Source organism: Pleurodeles waltl, chromosome 2_1, assembly GCF_031143425.1.
Source record: "Pleurodeles waltl isolate 20211129_DDA chromosome 2_1, aPleWal1.hap1.20221129, whole genome shotgun sequence".
Taxonomy (NCBI): Eukaryota; Metazoa; Chordata; class Amphibia; order Caudata; family Salamandridae; genus Pleurodeles; species Pleurodeles waltl.
In genome coordinates, this window is record NC_090438.1 from 604,419,202 (window position 1) to 604,443,511 (window position 24,310).

Consider the following 24,310-nt stretch of genomic DNA (forward strand, 5'->3'; position numbering starts at 1 on the left):
AAGTTGCACAGTTGCAGGAGCAGCCGTTCCAGTCCTTCATCAAAAACGTACGAGCAGCAGCTGCAGCAGCACCTCAAAGCACCCTCATCTAGTCGCATTACTGATCACCTCAAAGACCCAAGAGGGGTGGCTCACAGGCTGATGTGCCAACTAAGAACAGGTATAAGGAATGCAGGAGGATTAAGCCTACCTGGATAGGTTGGAGGCTTGTGTCAGTGGGTCTTGATGTGGGACAAATGAGTGCAAGAGGTTTTAAGAATTAGAACAAGAACAAAATGAAGTTCATGGAGAAACCACCACCATCACCATTTTGGCTGAGAGAAGCCGGTGATGCCACACAAAGTGTTAAAAGAGGATGTGCAGTCCCTGCTTCACCATGGGTTAACAGAACTGCTTACAGTTTATAAAAGGAATGAAGGGAGTTAATTCAGCTATTCCCTGGTGGAAAAGGAGAACAGTGGCTTAAGACCCATTATAGACCTGTTCTTCTTTAATGGCTGCATCATTTAAGCAGTCCTACTAAATGATAACAGAGGTCACCCCTTACGTATTTCAGCACAACTGAATGGCGGTGTTGGATATTGAATAAAAACTGCTTTTGCATCTCACTCGACAGGAAGCAGAGAAAATTCCTCAGGTTCCATGTTGTTCAAGGATTCTGGCAACTGAAGGTTTTGCTCTTTAGGCTGTGGGCGTAACCAGGATATTCAACAAGTTTTGAGTGCCAATGACAGCACATCTCTGCAGATATTAATTCTAGGACTTCCCTTACCTGGATGATTAGTTTATAAGTGTTCCAACAATGGTGAATAGCAAAGCAGTGGTGCAAGCTTGCTCAGACCTTTTTTCCAGGAACTGGTCTTTGCCATTAACCCCAGGATACTGTATATGAGTTGTTGTTTCTCTTTTGAAGTGCTCTTGTGTTCACCTTAAGATGCAACTAGTAGAGTACATGGTCGGGACCCTGTTGGAGAAAGCTGCTCTTCAGACATCTGAGCATGATCACAGTCGGACAATTCATTGCCAACTCTGATGTCCTCCTGCATTATCATACCACCATTGTGACAGCTACAAATAGATACTCTGTGGGAGTTGGTGCTGTCAGAATCACATAGAGGGGACATAGCCTATGGAAGTAGCATTTGCTGTACGCCTCTGAAAACCTAAGCACTAATGACAAGAAGAGGAAGACGTTTGCACCTGGTGCTCATAAAATGGAGTTCACACCATCCTGTTTCAGCTCCATAAACTCTTGGCCATCTGTTGCAGCTGGCAAAAGCAGGACCTGTACACAAATAAACAAGTATGCATCTTCAGCAATCTCCAGCGATAGAAAGAGGCCAGGGTAAACACTGTTCACACAGCAAATTATCAAGTACATTTTGAAAGAAGTGCTCTACACATTTCCCCAATCAGTAACATGAGTCAAGCATGGGAGCTTAACCTTGTGCTTGTCTACCATATGACACACCCTTGTGAAAAAAAACGTCCCTGTGTGCTCACAAAGCAAAACTAGAATGTAGGCTTCATGGTGGCAATTACATTGGCCAGATGGTGGGGAGATGCAAGCCATCTCATTGAAAGCCGTTCATCAAGTTATATTCTGATAATCCCTCTCGGGATTCATCCAAAGTCTATCACAAAGGCAGCATCTGAATTTCACCTGACCCAGACTATCTCTACTTGTATTTTTCAAGTCACTTGAACCCACTGTTGAGCAAGCCTTGATATGCTGAATGTGAAAATGATGCTTATTACGTGCCACAATCAAATCTTTCCAATCTGCAGCTCAAGTCTTTGTTGCTTTCGGATAGGTCTGAGGAGTTGGTGGCAAAACCCACAATCATTGGGTCGCTACTGACCTACATCACATTTGCCTACTATAAGGAATACCGACAATTGCCTGGGTCGCTTAATGACTCACTAGATCAGAAGGAAAACTGTGACTGAGGCGTTTATGGTCAAGACGGTGTAGGTGGACATTTGGAAGACAGTGGCATAGTGGTTATCTTGGACTTTAGGTGAGCACTACTGTCTGGATGCTGACACAAAGGCCAGCACAGTAGGGCTGCAGGTTGTACTAAAGAACCTATTCCTTTGAAGGAGCAACTCTGCACCCACATAGATCAGCACTGAGTATTCCACTGACGTAGCATCTAAATCTTTCAATGACACAATTCTGCAGAGAATAGCTGACTTCTTAACATGCATCTATCCCTGATTTCCTGGGAAGTTACTTACTCTGTTTTATATTTATTTCGACATTCTACAGAATAAAAATAATGAAGGTGCTTGAGGGGGAGAGGAAAAGAAAGCAAAACTGACTTCACTAATGAGCCCTCTGGTGGGGCTACTGTTTAAACACAAAACATGTTACATGCTTCATTATTACCGAAGAACTCCTAGCTTAACTGGAGGACATATTCAATTAGCATCTACATCTATAAAATAAACCAATGATGGAAAACCACCGTCACAGGTAAGCCACTTATTCAACACAAACTAAAAGTAATTACACACCTGGAGCCACATCATCTAAACAGTATTGCTTTGTAGGAATTTAAGTTGGTCGGTGGAATAATGGTAAAGAGCAGGATATTAATGGTAGAAGGAATACAGATGAAATAGTAACTTTACAAATTGGTATTTCATTACCATTGGCCTCCAGACTGACTGGACAACTGACTTTAACACATGTGCCATAGCTGAGTGTGTGGGTGACCCCAAGGGCTACATGATGGTCATCTTGAACATACAGATCTAGCAGGGATGGATGCTCTTGGTGGAGCTGGCCAGTCATACGAATGACTGACCTCCCTAAATGGCCATCTTACTGACTTATGTGATGAGATGTGGTTAGGTATGCTGAGTCCCGAAGCCACTCTCCTTGCCTCCACTTCCTCCATGTCCGAGTGTCTGGAGACTTGTCACAGGGCCTCGTGAACAGATGAGGAGCAAAAAACTCAAGCTCACTCTTCACAACAGTAGGCGTACCATCATATAGCGGCCCACGTTAATCACCTAGGGGAAAGCACTGGACACGCACATGTTCTAATGGGATATCTACTGTTAGCAGGGATCTGAAAAAGAGTGGCCTGATATTCAATCAACCATTTCGAGTGAGCCTGTTGACTGGCTATGGATCTGTAATATTTTCTTCATTTTGTAACTCAATAAATGATTTTTTTAAACCAATTTTTATTCCATCAAACCAAATGGAACACAATTAGAATAACATGCAGCCATATCTAGAAACTTCATCTAATGTGTAATTTTTGTTCGTCTTGAAGGCGATAAAGTATTGTCTACTGGAGGAACATTAGTCAAAGATTTCCATTCGCTGAAACCCGTACAGTGCATGCACCACTGAAAATTGGTGCCCTGGAGTCAGCATGTGGTAGAGTTGCAGTCCATATGCTAAACACCATTGTGTATTTGAAGTTCTTTTTGGGGTCCTTTGAAAGCTCTCTACCCACGGATTTTATTTATTTTAATATACATTTTCCTATTTAGGACCTGTGCCTCAGTGAGCCCCGACACAATGGAGAAGGAATCACAGTGGGGAGAAATACACAGAGACAGGGCAGAGGGAGATGGTGACATTGGGAATGTGGAGGGGTACAGATGGCAGTGACATGATACAATGAAGACAAAACATACTTTTGTTTAATCTATTACATAGACATGTTCAGTCAAATCCTTTGTATTTCCTTCCCTTGCCTACATCATGAATGGTACTGCACACGCACAGTCTTTGTATACAATGTTTGTTTTAATAATCTGTGTCTTCGTTCCTATAGAAGACGAAAGATATATAAACCCAGTAGTGTGGTGTTCATGAGAAAACATGATTATTGTGATGTGGGATTTTATTTTTGTGTCAGCTTACCAGCGGCAGACATCATTTCCAATCATTTGATAGAAAACTACAGCTGGCTTGTCAAACGACTGCTTCCTCGCCATGCTACAAAACAGAAGCGCATACATTAATTAACATGTTGTTATCGTGTGTTGTTCTATATTACCTCATCTGCTATTAATTAAGCCTACACGAGACCTGATGAATTGTCCTGCTTAGGAATGCAAGCTGCTGTTTATGTACAATAGAGCATGCGGTTATTAAACAACTAATTGCAAACGCAATGAGCTATTATAGATGTCATTAAGTCAGGTAGTTGTGGTTATTACTGGCTGAAATTTACACAGAGACTAATGTGCTGCATTTTCTCTATGGTGGTAATGCAATTATCACCTAAGGCACGGTAACAAATTAAGAGTTTCCCATCTGGTATGGGAGCCTGGGATCACTATAGATGCTGAGCAGGATTGTAGAGGATGAAATTGCAAAGTATTTTTTTATAGAAACCAGTATATTTCATCCCTTGCTTTTTATAGTGATGTAATCCGAGAATTAGCTACGCAGCCCCCACGCCTCATGTGAAGTAAGGGGCGGCTCTTCCATAAGGGTGAGGAGCCTCGCCCCCCTCCCCCGGCAGCAGTGACAGCTGCAAAACCTTTCAAAGAAAAGGATAATAAACTATGTTTTTTATCCTTTAAACTATGTTTATTATCCTTTTCTTTGAAATGGGCAGGGCCACGGGGTGATGTGCACTGAGGGGGAGTGCACAGCACTCCCCATTCACTGCGCATGTATGTTTGGCCGGCCGTCTCGGGCCGGAAAAACACACATCCGCAGAGGGGCTCTCTCCAGCAACACAGTTGCTGGGCTGGAGAGAGCCTGCACTGGCTCCCAGTCTGCCTGGGTGCTCCCAGCCAATCCTGATGCTGCTTGAGGATTGGCTGAAAGCAGCATCAGGATTGGCCGCAGGGCAGGCTGGGAGCCTGTGCCTGCAGCATCCAGACGAAGGCGAGGAGAGGAGCGGTTCGGTGCGGCACGAGAGCAGAGGTACGTTTTTAAAATATATATTTTATTATTAATTCCTCCTGTGCCCCCCCCATGAGCTGCCCTGTCCTCAGGAAAACCCAGCGAGCCGCGACTGTGTGAAGTTAAAGTATCAACTGATTGTTATTGTGTTGCCCACGTTTTAGTGAGAAAAAGAATGATTACTCAAAAGATTAAGGAGGTGGAAGTATAAAGCCCTCAGTGTGAGATACTCAGTAATTCCAATGCAGTATTTCTGCACACATGATTACCAATGCCACTGAGATCAGTAATCCCCAGGTTGAGAATTACCTCAACATTCTAGTTGTACCCTGGGAAGAAATTTGAACATTGGGAATTGCTGTGGAAATCAGTGTTTCCACACTCGGTTCCTGCAGTAATTCCTCATATTCGCCCCATTTCTCACCCACACATTTTGTAGTGTAATGATCAAAGGCAACATTGATGATCCTTTTTGTACCGGTTTATTTGTAATGCTCTTTTGGTCCATAACTTTTTTACTGTCTGAATTAGGATTACATCCCCGGTTGGAATGAAGACCAAGGAACAGCTTCATGTAGGGGACTATAACTCCTTGCTGTGTCTCCAGTTCTTCCAAATGGTCTCCAGTCTAGCCGCTGAGTGACATAACATATGTTTTAATACCACTACAGCCACTATAGGTTGCTACGCATCTCTTTTCAAGAGAAGGGGGTGAAGCAGTAGGATTATCAAATGACAGGAGGATAACAATAGTGACGGTAGGAGATCAGCATTGGCAGTGCTGGCTCTCTGAACAGATGCATCTTCAGGGACTTTCAGAATATCTTTCTTCAATGAATTTCGAGATATATACGGGAATATTCTCCATGGAATTCTCTATACACACATTTATACCCACTATCTTGATGTTTGATGTCTACGCAATATCAGAATCTCTTATAGTCACATCTCTACATATATCTTCAAAATGTGATGCCCACCTTTTGTTAGCCCTTATGAAGTCTGTTGGTGTACTTACCTTCTAGGATGAAACACGTATTGGCTAGTGTGTGGAGAAAGAAACGGAGAATTGCTGGACAGATTACAACAACAAACAGCACAAGAAGACGATATATAAAAGAAGTCTATATTGATGACTTTAGAGTGCTTATGATTACTTTTCAATTTAATGGACTGTGTTCCTATTTGAACAGGATTTAGTGGCTTTCCTTCATCTGTGAGCACCCGTGCAATATTGTGGATGCATACATTACCTTGTTCAATCGACTATTGTATAGAGTTGTGTGCACCAGTAATCCAGCCGCCGCTTGTGTTTGAATTAATGCTAAAATGTTGGACAATGCTAAATTGTGATCTCAGGCGGAAGTTATCAGATTCAGCGAGCTGTTGGCATATTCTCAGACGCACTTATATTCACTCTATTGAAATATCAGTGCACCAATATGTTATGTACCTATCTGTGCCAAAACTGTCAATTAACAGAGTTGTAAAAAAAGAAGATAATATCACACTCATAAAAGCAGTGCTTATATTTAGTTGGAAAATGGGCACTCATCAGAAAGAGGCTGACCTTCATAGGCTGCAGCAGTGATGATACTTACGTACATCCCTACTGCAGTAAATACCTCATTAAACACCGCGGAGGCAGATGACGCCCACATTCAGAAAACTCCCTCCCTGCAGTAAATGCACAAACAGACTCAGGAGGGGACTAACCCAGTGACTCAAGGTAAGTCTCAGTGGTTGTCTGAGGCGCCAAAGCAGCAACAGCCGGGGACACACTAAGCGGGCTCACTAGTCAGGCAACACTGTTTGTTACTGTATTGTGGCCAAAACACCAACATAAGATGCAACTGCAAGCTTATTTGAAGTTAATTTAATTTAAGACCCAACGATAAGGAGAGACCAGCCAACTTTCTTCACTCTCCAACCCTAATTCCCTGACTTCCTGCAGACAACAGGCCAGAATTCCTCATACAGACCTGAGGCAACACAGCTCAGACAAAAAGGATCACACAAGAAGCAGAACGAAACTACACAAAGAAAACCACTTAAGACCCCCCAGAAACAGGCAAACAAAAGGCTCACGAAAACCTCAAACTTTCAATAACTGAGCGACCATGCTACAATATCTATAATTATAATCTTCCTAAAAACTCTGAAATTCCTTTGCAAAGCATCAGTGGAAGTTACATTAAGGCTGCACCAAAACCCCCAAAAGACACTCAGGCCCTGAGTTATACTTTTTGGTGCAAAACTGCACTAATGCAGTTTGGCTTGCACCATTTCTGTGCACCAGCCGAGGACCATATTTATGGAATGGTGCAACATGGTGCAAAGGGTTGACTAGGGTAAAAAAAATGACATTAGTCGAGTGGGGCTGGCGGTATGGAAAGAGGGGGTTTTGCACCCAAAAATGACGTTAGGCAGGTTAGAGTAAAAAAAATGACTCTAACCTGCCTAGAGTTATTTTCTGATGCAAAACCATCCATACCACATGACTCCTGTCTTAGAAAAGACAGGAGTCATGCCCACCACCCTACTGGCCAGCACAGGGGATAAGGCTCCCCTGGGCATGGCCATTGCACCTTGTGCCATGTGTGGGGGCCTATTTCAGGGGCCCCTATGGCACTTTAAAAAATAAAATAAAATACTTACCTGTACTTACCTGGGATGGGGTCCCCCATCCTCCACTGTCCCTCTGGTGTAGGTGGGGGTGTCCCTGGGGCCTGGGGAGTGCACCTGTAGGCTTATTCCATGGTGTTCCACCATTTTTTTTTACCCCTCCTCCCTCCCGTGCTCCATTTTTGCACGGGAGTATAAATATGGTGTTAAGGCCATAATGTTTTGTACTGGAACGCCTACCTTGCATCTCATTAAGGCAAGGCAGGTTTCCAAGTCCAAAAAATGACTTTAACTCCATAAATTTGGTGCTAGATGGGTTCAGCTCCAAAGTATAAATATGGAGTTAGTTTTGCACCGAATTAGAGTAAAAAAATGATGCTAATTCAGTGCAAACAGAGTATAAATATGCCCCTCAGTTTGTCTGATGAGATAGATACACATTACTTCCCCAATTTACTGTTCATGGCTTCACAGATGACATCTCAAATGTTTTGATGAACAAACTGAGAATATTTATATTGGTAAGTTTTATGCCACAACAAGTGTAATGGTGTCTTATCAGTAACACCTTTGGAAGGATGATTTCAATCTACGAGAAACAAATCAGGTGGACTGGATGGTTTTAGTCTGACTTCTGCATCCATAAATAGGTCCATTTCATTGAGATAGTGCAGGATATGCACCCATCAGAAATCCAAAGGGAACCTCGGACTGCCCAGTTAGCGACCTGTTAGTCAAGCAATCCAGCCCTTCCTTGTATCATGTCATTGGTTTAACACGAGAACAAAACAGTGGGGACTATCTTCCATTCCAAGGTGCAGAAATCTAAAGGCTGGGGAAATACTACAGCTGGTAAGTAAGGCACCTAGTGGTATTGACACTTAAAGGGTGCAGCAATACCCAATCGGACCAGTTGGACCTATGAAGTCCTAAATGCACAATTCAGTGTGGGTTTTGGAGACAGATTAGATTTACTGTGACCAAAGGATACCAGGTACCCCACCCCCAGTTGCCACATAAGTCCTTAGCAATATCATTTTAATCAGACACCTACGCATTTAAAAACTTCATTCAGTTGTTAATCATACCTTTCATGAACTCCTGGAATGAGTGTAGCTCTGCTTTCATTAACTTTGAGCTAATCATAATTGAAGCATTCATGATGATAAACTGCCTTTCTTACATGCTGACAGATCATGTAATTAAATTACTTTCAAGTAGGCCTCAGTGACAGCGCTTTTTAATCTGATTTGTTTAATGAACAATACATAACTACCCTGTTTCATCTTTAGTGATTCTTGTACTGTTACATAAAAATAGAGCTATGCATACAGAGGTAGACTGTCAGCAGTGAGATAATGCATATACAACATTGAAATTGAGAAATTGAGAACAATAGAGAGCTCCGGGATACTAATGGCCAGCAGAAGCCTGGAGCTCCAACATTTCAATTATTTTTTTCACAGCTGTTGCTGTGAACAAAGGCTTCACAGAACCTGAGTGGATTTCATTCCCCTCGGGCTGTGTGAGGCCTTTGTTTTATTTATTAGAACATTCTGCTCTCTAGTGGCAGAATGTTTGTAGGCTGTTGGCTCTGTATATACTATCTCAAAGTGAGAGATAGTGTGCACAGAGTCCAAGGGTTCCCCTTAGAGGTTGATAGTGCAAAATTAGATAATACTAATGCTCTATTTTGTGGTAGTGTGGTCGAGCAGTAGGCTTATCAGAGGATAGTGTTAAGCATTTGTTGTACACACACAGGCAATAAGAGAGGAACACACACTCAAAGACTTACCTCCAGGCTAATAGGTTTTTATATAGAAAATTAACTTTTCTTAATTTATTTTAGAACCACAAGATTCAAGATTTGAGGTAAGTACATAAAATGCAAGGTACTTCACACAGGTAAGTACTGAACTTTGATTTAAAACAGTAGTACAACAGTTTTGGCTAAAATGGCAATAAGCTATTTTAAAAGTGGACACAGTGCAAAAATCCACAGTTCCTGGGGGAGGTAAGTTTGGTTAGGTTTCTCAGGTAAGTAAAGCACTTAAACAGTCAATCTACTGGGCATAGGCAGCCCACCGTTGGGGGTTCAAGGCAACTCCAAAGCCACAGCACCAGCAACACAGGGCCGGTCAGGTACAGAGGCCAAAGGAGGGCCCTAAACACGTAGGCGCCTATGAAGAACAGGGGTGCTCCGGTCCTAGTCTGCTTATAGGTAAGTACCTGCGTCCTCGGGGTGCAGACCAGGGGGTTTTTGTAGAACACTGGGGGGGGGTGGACACATACAAGCCCACAAAACACACCCTCAGCGGCACAGGGGTGGCCGGGTGCAGTAGGCAAAGTAGGTGTCGGGTTTGCTATAGAAAGCTACAGAGGGACCCGGGGGTCACTCTGGCGATGCAGGCAGGGCACAGGGGGGCTTCTCAGGCCAGACACGGACTGGGCTAGGATGAGGGCCGCCTGCTGGTCACTCCTGCACTGGTAGGTGGTTCCTCTAAGTCCTGGCGGCTGCGGTGTAGTGCTTGGTCCAGGCGTCAGGTTCCTTTGTTACCAGGCAGTCGCGGTCAGGGGAAGCCTCTGGATCCTCTCTGCAGGCATCTCTCTGGCGGTGCAGGGGGCTCGACTCATGGTGTCGACTCCGTTGGAGTCGCCTGTGAGTCCTCTCTGCGGTGTTGGTTGTCACAGACTGGAGCCGGGGGCGTCGGGTGCAGAGTGTGAGAACTCATGCTTCTGGTGGGAAGTGAGAGTCTCTTTAAAGTTGTTTCAAAGTTGCAAAGTTGTTGCAGGTTCTTTGAGTCTGGAGACAGGCCGGTAGGGCTGGGGACAAGTCAGTTGGTGTCTCCGTCATCTCTGCGGGGCTTTCAGGTCAGCAGTCCTTCTTCTTTCTTCAGGTTGCCGGAATCTGATTTCCTGGGTTCAGGGTCGCCCCTAAATACTCAATTTAGGGGTGTGTTTAGGTCTGGGGGGCAGTAGCCAATGGTTGCTGTCCTCGAGGGTGGCTACACCCTCCTTGTGCCTCCTTCCTGATTGGAGGGGGGCACATCCCTATTCCTATTGGCGGAATCCTCCAAAATTAAGATGGTCACCTCAGCTAGGGGCACCTTAGGGGCTGTCCTGACTGGTAGGTGACTCCTCCTTGTTTTTCTCATTATCTCCTCTGGACTTGCCACCAAAAGTGGGAGCTGTGTCCAGGGGGCGGGCATCTCTACTAGCTGGAGTGCCCTGGGGCATTGTAACACGAAGCCCGAGCCTTTGAGGTTCACTGCTAGGTGTTACAGTTCCTGCAGGGGGGGGTGATTAAGCACCTCCACCCGGTGCAGGCTTTGTTTCTGGCCTCAGAGAGCACAAAGGCTCTCACCCCATGGGGTCAGAAACTCGTCTTAGTGGCAGGCTGGCACAGACCAGTCAGTCGTGCACTGAAGGATTGGGTAAAATACAGGGGGCACCTCTAAGATGCCCTCTGTGTACATTTGTTTTATAAATCCAGCACTGGCATCAGTGTGGGTTATTATTCTGAGAAGTTTGATACCAAACTTCCCAGTATTCAGAGTAGCCATTATGGAGCTGTGGAGTTTGTTTTGAGAAACTCCCAGACCATATACTTAATATGGCCACCCTGTACTTACAATGTCTAAGAATGGACTTAGGCACTGTGGGGAATATTGCTCATGCTGCTATGCCCTCACCTGTGGTATAGTGCAACCTGCCTTAGGACTGTAAGGCCTGCTGGAGGGGTGACTTACCTATGCCACAGGCAGTATTTTGTGTGCATGGCATCTGGAGGGGGATGCCATGTCAACTTTGCCTTTTTCTTCCACTAGCACACAATCTGCAATGGCAGTGTGCATGTGTTAGGTGAGGGGTCCCTTAGGGTGGCACAACACATGCTGCAGCCCTTAGGGATCTTACCTGCTCACGGGGCCTTTGGTACCACTGGTACCTTTTACAAGGGACATATCTATGTGCCAGGGGTGTGCCAATTGTGGAAACAATGGTACATTTTTAGTGAAAGAACACTGGTGCCGGGGCCTGGTTAGCAGGGTCCCAGCACACTTTTAAGTCAAGTCAGCATCAATATCAGGTACAAAGTGGGGGTATCTGCAACAGGGAGTCATTTTCCTACAATGTTCTAATAGCCTTATAGTGCTTCTTAGCTGGGCTATACCGGCATTAAAAGCCCCTCTCCCATGTTAAAGACCCTCGCCTTAAGCTCAGGCCTTTAATGCTTAAGCGGGACCTTAATGCATGGCATAGCCTGCTGCGGTGGGCTATAAGGCTATAATAGCATCACCTCTTTCACACACGCCCCCGCAAAATGTGCTGGGCCCCCCAACAGATGTGCTATGATGGGTGAACCTGCAGGACCTGCAACATGTCCCTGTATGTTACATACCTTCAGGCGCGGAGAAGGTGGGCACCACATCGCAAGAGGCGGTGGCATAGGATGCTTGATAACAAAGTACAAAATAACCACTCACACATTTATAGCAAGCACTGGCAAAGTGAAGAGGTCTTGAGGTGAAAAGGCAGAGCTATTGACTTTAATGCATGCTTTTTTGCCATTCACATGCAAATCCATATGACAAGACACATGCAAAGACATAGCCAGCAATCTTGAATAGGGTTTTCTATTAAAGACAGCCATTCCAAGAAGGCCAGTGATGTGCATGCATGCAGGAGGATTCCAACTGGGTTTAAGTTGTGTTGCATGCCTGCTTTGAATGCATTCACGCCTTTGCATCGTGGTGGGTGAACATGTTGTGACAAATGTGTGTGCATACATTGAGGAGCATAGCGGACATTTTTAATTTACTATTCTAACATGGCAACTATCTGCATTTTGTGACATTTTCTCAATGTGGAGTTTCATGTTAAAATCCTGACTTTTGCACCCTTCTAACTCTGCTTTATAAAGAAAGAGGTCACCAACTTCAATCCATTTTCAAAGTGGTAAGAAAGTACCTTTAAAGTTAACTCTCAAGAAAACGCTCATCCGTTTTCAGCACAAACTAACAGTCTTGAGAAAATGTTGTCTGTTTTTTAATGTCACGGTTGGCTTTGTGATCACAAGAAGAGGACCGCCATTCCCCCTCACTGCATGCATCGCAAAGGCCACCCCGTATGGGGCATAGAGAAACGGCGCCATAATAGCTGCCTTGAACCGCAAGGACTGGTTTGCCCGGTTTAGATAGAGGCCGCCCAGGGCCCCAGCAAAAGGGACGATTCCCCCTCCCATACGGTTGTGGGGGGCACCTGGTGAGCGAGAGAGGTAGATTTAAGGAGCACTCTGTCTCCCACAACGGATAATTAAACAAATGGGGACAGCGTACAAAAGCAGCTGGCTACAGGTGGCATCAGATGGTGGAGCTACACAGGCATGAGATTGGGCCAGCTTGCAGAGACCCTCCGGGGGATACAAGCAACAGCCAAAAAACAGCCAGCAGTAATAATCATTCACCTAGGGGTCAACGACCCAGTGCAGCTAGGGCAGAATGACCTCCTGAATGACATCCGGCGGGGCTTAACAGACCCAGTGTAAACATTTGGAGGGACACTTCCTTTGTGGCACATGGCCAAGATGTGTATGTACAACATAATGGTATCCTGGGTATGACTTTTTTGTGATATACATATACGTGAGTAGGACAGCCAAGAGGTTAACGTCCCCACACTTCACTGTTCATGCAAATTCATGTTACACAATAGACACTATTATCAAAAGAAAAGGTCCAGTGCATGTTACTTTTCTTTTTAAGTTCTGGTATCTTAATGCTTATAGTGTTCCATTATTCATTCACATTCATGTTACACAACAGGAACTGCATCTGAAGTACTGTTGCCATTTGTAAACCAGGGGTGCGCAGTTTGCATACGGTTCAGGGCTGGACTGGCCGTAGCGGGCATCAGGCATTGGGCATTTTCCCAGTGGGCTGGATTTTCAGCAGTGTGGGGCCAGTTTTGTTACTGGTGGCCAGTCTTGCAGAGGTGCTTGAATATGGGCCCTGAGTAACAAAAACACAAAAGCAGCAGTGCTTCGTCCTCCCCCCACCCACCCCACCATCCCCACAACCCGGGTGCTGGTCTGACAAAATTGCCAGGGCTGCTTTGGGTTTCCAGTCTGGCCTTGATAACGTTTGGTTTGTAAATGGGGATGCGCTTTGCGATGCAACCTAATAGGTCACAACAGAAATTGTACATTCACAGGGTATAGAAAAACAACCTGCATTATAAAAATTAGACAGGTTGCAGTTTGTGACCTCATGTAATACGCTGCTAATGAAGGGAAGGATGCCTGCAAGGGAGAGTATACCTCCATTCCTGCATCTGCATTCCCAAAAGGAAAACATTTTTTAAACAGTGCATGTCCACTTAAGGGACAGCTGCTGCTTTTACAAAACGTTTTTAATTTTGGAAGACATTGGGGAGAGCAGATAGTGGTTCTTTGGACCGCTGCCTCACCCACCACACCCCAGATCACTATCACAATTTCCAAAGGTGAAGATGTTAGCGGGGGCATCTACCCCTTTGGGAATTAGATATCACCCCTTTTGAGGAGTCAGTATCTGATCAATGGTTTACAATCTCATTTGACGTCACAAACCATTGACACGTTCCTTTCCAATATGTAAATAAAATAGGGGTGCCCTGTCTATGTCTCCTCCTATTTGCAGTTTGGTCAGGGCTACAAAAGCTCTATCATGAGCTAGTAAGTCCTTTCTGCCTCATTAAAGGACTTTTGTAAATAATAAAAACGTATTTTGTGATTGCAAACCCTGTGATTTTATAAATCAAACATTTTGCTACTGGAAAATTCCTTTGTACATCAGGCCACTGTTTTCCAAGCAGAAGTTATTATAACGGGGCAATTATGGTGATGAAAAGTCCACGTTACTTCTCTTGGTGAGGTCCGATGTCTTGTTGTTTACAGTGCTTCCAAGTGAAACATTTACAGTAGTTGTAAAATGTTACCTGAATTTGTGGAGTAAACAAATATGAACATTTTTACACATTTATACAAAGCAAGCCAGGCAATGGTGGCAAGTAAGGTGCACTTCCCAAATGTGGTGACAGTATGAATGTGGCGTTTTAGATAGAAAACAGTAGGTGCAATGTGGTTGAGTACACTCCGGCACTCTCCTCGGCATGTTCTCCGAGATTTGAGACTTATCATGGTCTCATGTAACTGCCACTTTTCTTCCTTGTGACTACCAAATTCTATCTTCTTTCTACATACATTTGGTACTTTCTGGATCGCGCCTTTGCTTTGAGCCTTGAAAAAGTCACTTGTTGTGACAAAACACGTGTTGGCTTGCTCATGCAAAGATATCCATCCAATTGAGTACGATGGCTGTGGTTAAGGAACGTTGATCACTCGATGGACCTATGCTGATGCCTTCTATTGAAGGATCATTTCACAACTGTTTTCAACTGAAAGACTGATTTATATATGGACTATCTTTACATATTTAGACTGCATGGAGGGGTTTGTTTCCAATGAGTGCAAGACTGAAAGCTTTACACAAATACATTTATGTTGGGATTTATGAGGGACAGTGTTTATAAAATGGCATTTCTTGATTCTGTGCAGGGCAAATTAGAATTTTTGGTGAATAGTATACTCAATACGATCTTATGAATGTGCACATGTTTCGTAAGAAACCTTGGTGCTGTATGGTGTTGGGATTCCTTCTCTATCAATGTGGGATAAAAGAAAAAATGCAAAATAGCACACCGACACGCAGTGCTGTACCATGTCACATTATTTGCCTTTTCTTGCTGGAAAACGTAGTCAACACGGCTGTATGATTGGCCCTTCCACTGCCTCATAATTCCAATTATCCTAAGTATCATGCTGTGGCATCTAGATTATGTTGGAGAAGACCAGCATGACATTGAGGAGTAACCTTCTAGGATGGCACAGGTCTCTGACCAGTCTTCTTCTCAATTGATTGTGCCAAACCCCAAATCTTTAACGCACAACAAGATTACTGCATCACTTATCGGGTCTGCCTGTTCCCTCTTTCCACCTCAACTAATTTCCTTAGCATTTCTTTTAAATCTGACACTTTTTCCCAATCTTTTCAGAGCCCCTCGGCCACATCTCTGCAGAATAAGCCTTCACTCAAATCTTCCAACCTATTCCGTTTCCGTCTTTTCTCAACAAAACATTCATCATTCATTTGGCATTAAAGCTTGTTGTAATATTACATTTTATATTTATACTTTTCTGTCAAGTGTGGCAGGGGTCTGAATATATCCCAAAACAGCCCTCAAACCTATTTCACTATACAACCCACGCCTGATCTTTCACGCAGAGCTGGAGAATTTTAACAATTCCACTTTGGCAACCACATGTGATGGATAGCATCTAACCCCACCCTGGTAGATGAGTATACTGGTATTCCCAACCAGTGAAGACCACACTTATTTGTTTGGAAGACTAAAGGTCACAGTTTATTGGCTGCTTTCATTTGCAAGTGATCCACCATAGGTTCACTTTATGCTCCATATTAGCTTTATACCATTTCCCCACTCATGTGAACATGCACTGGTAACCATCCCATAATATATCCAGGCAGGCATATTGTGTGGCCATGCCACTGAGACCATACATCTAAAGTAGTCACATTAAACTTATTTGTGAACAATCAAAGCATAGATTGTGCTCATCATCTTAACACAGACATGGTTCATTCACCTTTGGTTAATCAAGTATGCGGGTAGCTGTCCACGTCTGGTAGCCATGCCTGAGTTGGTGATAGGCTCTAGATAGACCTCACCTTCCAGTGGCCATGCTACTGCCACCTTCACTTCAACCAGGTCTACCACGTGACCATACAACCCCCTATCTATACATGCCCATAGAGATGAACATTCACTGACACCATTGTTCGTTCCACCCATCATTTCTGGATTCTCCTGGTGGCTGTGTCATTGTAGCTTATTTTAAGCCAAGTTTCCAGGAGCCACCTCTTCCAATTTGTCTGCCGGATGACGTTGCAGATGTAGTAAGTTGGTTTGTAAGTTGAGACAAGTCTTGCTAGTTACTTTAATGGCCAGCAAGGCCTTATGTTGGACTTTTACTCTCAGAAATTGTATTTAGAACCCATTGCGTTTAGAACATGGTATACGTTGTGGATAAATAGATCCCTGCCTGCATCAGAAATGAGTGTTCCTAAAGTGCCTTAGTTGAAAGGGGCCTCTCAACTAATTTGTATGTGGTTAATGTAGCCAGAGCCAATACTGTTTATGAATTTAAACAGGATGTACTGTGGGCAATACACGCATGCCACGGTACACTTCAAAAAAGTGAAATACTCTTCTGCCTCATCTCACACTGGCAACTCATCCCAAACTCTCTAGAAATACTTCAGCCTCACCTATGTGTTTAGGCTCTACATAGGTGCACCTCCGTGGAGAAAGGCTCAACAGATAAGAGGTTTCCAAACAGCAAAATGTGCCTATGAGTCTACTTAAAAGACCACACAAAAAATCTCTGATTGTCAACGTTGTGGTACTTGCTGCTACGGTACACGTATTTCCACAACAATGCTTTAATAGTTTTTAGGTATTATCTGCAAATATTTGTTTTGAAAGTAACTTTTCACACCACATTATTGTTAAAAAAATCAGTATCTGTGTGAACAGTTTCCACTGGACATTGTTAAAATTACTGAATTTTTGGTTGTGCATGGGTAAAAAGAGATAGGGCAAGATGTGTATTAGGCAGACATTGTGCCCTGTGGAGTACTACCGAATTCCTGTTACTGTATCCCACTTCTCAAGCAACCAGCACAGTCAGCACCGCTCTTAATGAAAGTACACAAAGGATTGGGAAGGGGGGGACTCAGAGAGAGAAGGTAGGAATCAGTAGCCTATTGCGGACTGTGAAAGCAGATGGTCAGGAGCCCAATCCCAGCATCCTCACTTTACCACATCGTGTGAGTCTTTATCAAGTGGTTTTATCACTTTATATGAACTAGAACTCATAAAATGTTATGATTGGGCCAGATGAGGGATGGGGTGTAACATCCCATTATATTGCAAAAGGTAGTCATCATCTTATCAGACAAGGCAAAATGAATTAAGCTAAGCCATCCGTTGTCCCCATTAAGACTCTCCTAATACAACTAGAGCTCCTCCTGCTGTTCGCAGAGCATGACTGCAAAGAAAGGGGGCTTGAGAGCTATATAATCCTTTTGACTGGTGGTAGCTCGCGATACATGCAAGAAGTTGTTACGAGAGGAGCTGAGTGAAGGAGGACTAGCCGCGAGGCTTTGTCAGCCGCAGTGTGTGTGAGTGTGACGTCACTAGGAGCCGCGCTGGGATAGGTTGGTTGCAGAGAAGGGTCGCGCACGGATTGGACGCAGTCCGTGGGGCTCGATTGGAAGGGGAAAGGCAAGCGAAGAGTATTCCGGGAATTAAAGTCACCTATTGATTACAAATTTTGTGAAATAAAAGACGAGAAAATGAAATTTTTTAAAGCATTAAGGAGTGCGATGAAGGGGGAGTCTTACATTAAAGCGAGCGTAGGAGAGGAGACGCCGCCCGAAGGCACACCAGCTTACATTGTAATGGAGGAAAAAGGGGTAGCTCCGTGCCTTTGGCTAAAGCAATGGAACAAGCTGACAGAGAAACATGGGAGCGTAGCGTTCCCGATTCATGGGACATTCAATATAAGGATCCTAGAGAATTTGAGATTCACGATGTACGACATGAAGGTACCTCCAAGGCCAGCACAGTTTGAGGCTCTTGCAATTTGGGAACTGATGGCTAGACAGCAACAGCAAAATAAGTTCGAGACCAGGATAAGGAAGGTAGAAAAGACACTAGCGGACGCTAGGTGGGATAATGCACAGAAGGTGTGGAGGTCAGATGTACTGCAGGGGATAAAATTGTTTCCCGCAATTACTAAGGAAGAAGAGGAGACAGGTAAGAAAGCTACCTGTAAGACAAACAGAAGGTGTTCCAAGGATAGAGAGGACGAGGAAAAGTTGAGAAGAGAAGAGGAGTTAGAGGATGAGGAGTTAATCATGCAATTGCTGAACGACCGTCCACCACCTTATGCAGAGAGTGGACAAGGTCCAAGTACCAGTTCTGCCCCTCCGGCATCGGTACAGAACAATGAAACTCAGAGTTCAGGGGCTTCATCGGGATCTAAGGACCCGAGTCTACTGTTCACCCAGCAGATACCGCAGGTTAGGAGAATATATCCAGATGTGCCCATGTTGAAACCAGCAGAAAATTATCAGCCGCAGATCCCAGGGTACTACAGCAGTGACAACGGTGCAGGAATGATTCTAGATCCAACCGTAAGGGGAGTACAGAATGGTCACAACCCGACATTGGCACAAGTTGAATCAACTCAGTTTCTGATGCCTCAAAAGCAGATGCAGGGGGGAAATGCACATGCTCAGATGACGGGGAGTCAGATGGGCATGCCGGCAATGATGACCCGTAGTGTGGGAATGAACATGCCTCAGAACATGGGAAATGGACAAAACCCAGATGCGATATCGCTACCCATTACTGTAGGTCCACCGGTACCTCTGTACAGTCAGCCTAATTTAGGTATGAGCGGTCAGGGATCAATGCTGCAGAATGGGACAGAGAGGAGGTGCATAGAAAACACTCCAGGGATAACTCCGATAGCGGCTCAGCCAACTGGATCTGGGACCTTGATGGAGTTTAGTCCCATATGTGCTCAGTCAACACTGGTGAGGTCGAGTCCCCCACTGGTGATACCGCTGTCATCGAATACTGAAAAGTTGCCGCAACCATCAATGGCAGTCGATGTGAATGCTACACTGATGGGGTTGAATGCGCAACAGCTGACACAATGGTTCAACAGTCTAAATTCCACACAAAGTTCAGCCAGTGAGAAGGGAGAAGATTATCTGAATAGGGTCAGGTTGAACATGGAAGCACAAGAGTTGGTGGAAGGGACTATGGGTGTGAATAGGTTAGAGTCCTATTCAGAAGAAGAGCTGAGGTATCTATGTCCCAGGATTACGAAGGAAGTGAATAAGGTACATAAAAGCTTGCAGGAAATAGCTGACAAAAACGGGGTTGATATAGACAAGACAAAACACTTGAGCAGAAGCTATAGATTGGATTTTGGGACCACAGATTTTGAACACATGAGGTCAGCAGGTATGAAGGCGCACCTTAGAGAATTGCTGCAGAGTGCACAAGTGTGGAGGTGCTTAGACAAGTGGGAAAGCAGGTGGGTAAAGAGAAAGGAAAAGAGGAGGGACAGTGCTACGGAACTCAACGAGAAAAGACCACAGAGTAGCGAGGCAGTAACCATGTTACCAATGAGGGAGACAGCAGGGGGAAAATTAATACATGTACCATGGCACAGAAGTGACATTCAGTCTTTTACGGATGATTTTCCCAAACTAAGAGAGAAGCCGATTGAATGGTATCAACAGACCGATAGGTTTGTGAAGCTTGCAAAATGCCTCTGGGAAGACCTGAACACCCTCTTTGAGATTGTGGTTCCAGCAGATTTGTGGGAGGATTGCAAAAGAGCTGTAGGTTGGCCGACAAGTGAACCAGAGAGAGACAGGGATACGGGTGCATCATCACCTATGGTGATGAGCTTGCACTATAAGGTGATTGAGCATTTGAAGACGAAGGTTGCCGCGAAAAATGTGGATTGGCAGAAGATCGATCGAACGGCCCAAGAGGCTAAAGAGTCGATTCATAGTTACTATGAGAGGTTGTTGAAGGCGTTTAAGAACTACAGCGGCACGGAAACAATAGAGGCGAAGGATATGCTTCATTTTGTATTTAGATTTGTGGAAGGGCTGAGACCAGAGATAAGTCAGATGATAAAGTCGCATTTGATCTGTTGGCAATCGAAACCTATTGATGAGGTGTTGAATTATGCGAAATACTGTAGCGACGAAATTGAAGTGAAACAGAAAAGGTTGAAGGAGAAAGTGATGATGATGCAGCTTAAAGCAGCCCAGACAGGTCTGCAAGGTTTGCAAGGGTTGCAAGGGTTCCAACAGCAGGTACCGCAACAGCAGCCGCAGTTGCAGGGAAATATGGCATTTCAGCCCCAGGCGAGAGGCAGAGGCAGAGGAGGTTTTGTGAATAATGGTCCGGATTTGAACACTGTTGTGACTGGTGTGCAGGCAATGAAGAAGGTGATGCCGTGTCACGTGTGCGGAATTGTCGGTCATTGGAAACGCGAGTGCCCGATGGTGGTGCAGGAAGGTGCAGGTGCAGGTGCAGGTGTTGGTCAGCAAAACAATGATGTCAATGCATTTCAGACAATGAGGGGACCGAAAATGAGAGGTCCAAACCCAAATTTTCAGACCGTAAATCAGTTGCAGGGATTACAACCTATGCAGCCGCAGCAGATGCAGATGCCCCGTATGCAGATGACGCAAATGCAGCCAATGCAACAGCAGTTACCCATGGTACCTAATCAGCAAATGCAAATACCTTTGGCACCAATGAGTCAGCAGCAAGTGATGGTTCCTCCACAGGTCTCGGGTCAGGTAATGAGTACAAATGGCACAGTACAACAGTTCCCACTACACAGTGAGAGTGGAATAAACAATGTATGAGAGAGTGAAAGTTCAGAAGAAGAAGGAGATTGTGTGCTTGCAGCATCCTTGGAAGTTGATCAAAAGGGTCCGTACGTAGAGGGAAGAGTAATGGGTCATCATGTTTCATTCTTGGTTGACACAGGAGCCACACGTTCAACTGTTAAGAGCAGTGAAGTACCAAATTTGCCACTCTCAGGGAGGACAGTTCAAGTGGTGGGAGTAGCAAACAGGCACCTGACGAACCCAATAACAGATCCGGTACCAGTCAGCATCGGTAACTATCAAGGGGTGCATCAGTTTGTGGTATGTGACTCAAGCCCGATAGCACTGTTAGGGAGAGACCTGTTGTGCAAATTGGGTTGTTCGATTATGTGTTCGAACGAGGGAATAACAATTCAGACGAGCAGTGATGGGGAAGAAGAGGACAGTGTAGAGGGGGATGAGATGGAAACTGTCGATGAAGAGTATCCTCTGATTTGTCTTTTCCCGATGATAACTGAAGAAGATATTCCAGCCGAATTATGGGAAACAGTCGGAAAGGAAGTGTGGGATATGACAGGGAAAGAGGTGGGATTGATGAAAGGAGTGGAACCAGTGAAAGTGACTGTAAAGCCCAATGCAATCTTTCCCCAGACCCCACAATACCACATGGCACAAGATACCCTCATGAAAGTTGCCCAACTTATTGACGAATTTGTAAAACAGGGGGTACTGAAAGAAGTGTTAAGCAGTCCATGTAATTCACCAATCATGGGACTAATAAAGCCGAGTGGAAAGGTCCGACTAGTGCAGGACTTGAGGAAAATAAATGACATCATAGTCAAGTGTTGCCCTGTCGTACCAAATCCAGCTGTGATAATGTTTCAAGTCCCTTGCGATGCCGAATGGTTCTCAGTCATCGACTTGTCACAAGCATTCTTCTCGGTGCCTCTTCATGAGGACAGCCAATTCCTCTTTTGTTTCAAATTCCTAGACAGAGTGTACAGTTGGTGTCGAATTCCTCAAGGGTTCTCTGAGTCACCGTCAATCTTCAATCAGATTCTAAAGAAAGATTTGGAAGCATTAGAATTGCCATTCGAGTCAACCCTAGTACAGTACATTGATGACTTACTGATTGCATCAAAGACAGAAAGTGGCTGCACAGCCGATACCATTGCTCTGTTGAACCATTTGGGAGGGAATGGACACAAGGTGTCTCCTTCCAAATTGCAGTTCTGTCAGAAGAAAGTGAAATACTTGGGTCACCAAATAGAGAAAGGGTCACGGAGAATAATGAAGGAAAGAATTACAAGTGTACTTCAAATGAGTCCACCCAAGACAAGGAGGGAGGTGAGGAAGTTTTTGGGAATGGTGGGCTACTGTCGCCAGTGGATTCCCAACTTCTCGACTCTACAAAGCCTTTACTGAAACTGACCCAGAAGGATGCCTTGGATCAAATTGAGCTGAAAGGAGATGAGATGGATGCTTTTATTGAATTGAAAGAATGCATGTGCAGGGCTCCAGATTTAGGTATGCCTGATTACACAAAGCCTTTCACATTGTTTTGCCATGAACGTGATGCATGTTCTTTGTCTGTCTTGACTCAAGCCCATGGTGGCGTAAACAGACCAGTAGCGTATTTTTCAGCTACTTTGGATCCGGTCGCAGCAGCACTTCCAGGGTGTTTGCGCGCCGTAGCAGCAGTTGGTATCAGCCTCACTCAGAGTGAAGGAATAGTGATGGGACACCCAGTAACAGTCATGGTCCCTCACTCAGTTGAGATACTTTTGACCCGCTCCCGAACGCAACACATGACCGGAGCAAGACTCACAAGGTATGAAACGGTAATTCTGGGCTCACCGAATGTGCAGCTGAAAAGGTGCACTACGTTGAATCCAGCAACCTTGCTTCCTGGTGAAAATGCTGAAATTGAGAACGCTGAAGACGTCGAGCATGACTGCCTTCAGGTGACTGAATTTTGCACAAAACCTCGACCTGACATTAAGGATACTAAGCTTGATGAAAATGACCAAATTGTTTTTGTTGATGGTTCATGTCTAAGAGATGGGATGGGAATTTTGAAAGCAGGATATGCTGTATGTACTGTAACAGGTGTCTTGGAAGCGGGCTGGCTTCAAGGAGTCTATTCTGCACAAGTAGCAGAACTTGTAGCCCTTACAAGAGCATGTCAACTGTCTGCATTGATGAAAGTCACCATTTATATTGATAGTCAGTACGGGTTCGGAATTGTGCACGACTTTGGACAACTATGGTCACAGAGAGGTTTCCTGACTTCTTCAGGATCCCCAGTGAAAAACGGGGAGAGAATAAGGGAATTGTTACACGCCATTCAAATGCCAGCTGAAGTTGCAGTGGTAAAGTGCAGTGCTCATACAAAAGGACAGGACTATGTTTCTCTGGGAAAAGCATATGCGGATCAAGTCGCAAGATTTTGTGCCTTGAACTGTATATTACTTAGGGATGAATGGAATTCGATAAATGAACCAGAACTCGAGCCAGCTGAAGCATTTGCCTTGAAGGTCGTAGATACAATAGATGAACTAAAAGCATTGCAGAATAACGTCAGGGAGGATGAGAGAGATTCCTGGATTAAATCACAGTGTATAAAGAGACCAGATGAGTTATGGGTTTCAAATGAGGGAAAATTTGTTTTGCCAAATAGTCTCTTATCACAGCTTGCGCGGTTCTATCATGGGCAGGCTCACCTAGGGAGAGATGCCATGATAAGATTGTTCAAAACTGATTGGTTTAACCCCAGATTTCGTCAAGCTGCAGAAGCAGTTTGCCATCGATGTGTCACTTGCCAGCAGATGAACCCAGGAAAGGGAACGGTTGTGAACGCGAGCCACATTGGTAGAGCAAGTGGCCCGTTTAGTCGTATGCAGATAGATTTCATTGAGATGCCTGTGCATGGAGGTCTAAAGTATGTGTTGGTGATTGTGTGCATTTTTAGTCACTGGATTGAGGCATACCCCGCACGTAGAAATGACAGCCTTACAGTTGCAAAGCTATTGTTGAGAGAGTTGATACCACGTTTCGGATTCCCGATCTCTTTAGAATCAGATAGGGGAAGTCACTTCAATAACGAGGTGATAAAGTTACTTTGCGAAGCGCTGAACATTGAGCAAAAACTGCATTGTAGCTATCGCCCTGAAGCATCAGGATTGGTGGAGCAGATGAATGGTATACTGAAATCAAGAATGGCGAAAATATGTGCATCGACAAATTT

At 44.6% G+C, this 24,310-nt stretch overlaps 1 protein-coding gene across 2 annotated transcripts in view; it reads right to left on the minus strand.

The window, feature by feature from the left end:
* Positions 1–24,310, minus strand: part of AOAH (acyloxyacyl hydrolase) — an 845,303-nt gene that overhangs the window by 310,702 nt on the left and 510,291 nt on the right. For both annotated transcript variants that reach the window (XM_069215577.1, XM_069215569.1), the window contains exon 15: positions 3,890–3,964. In XM_069215577.1, coding sequence (XP_069071678.1) covers positions 3,890–3,964 — 75 coding nt within the window. The remainder of the gene's footprint in view (positions 1–3,889; positions 3,965–24,310) is intronic.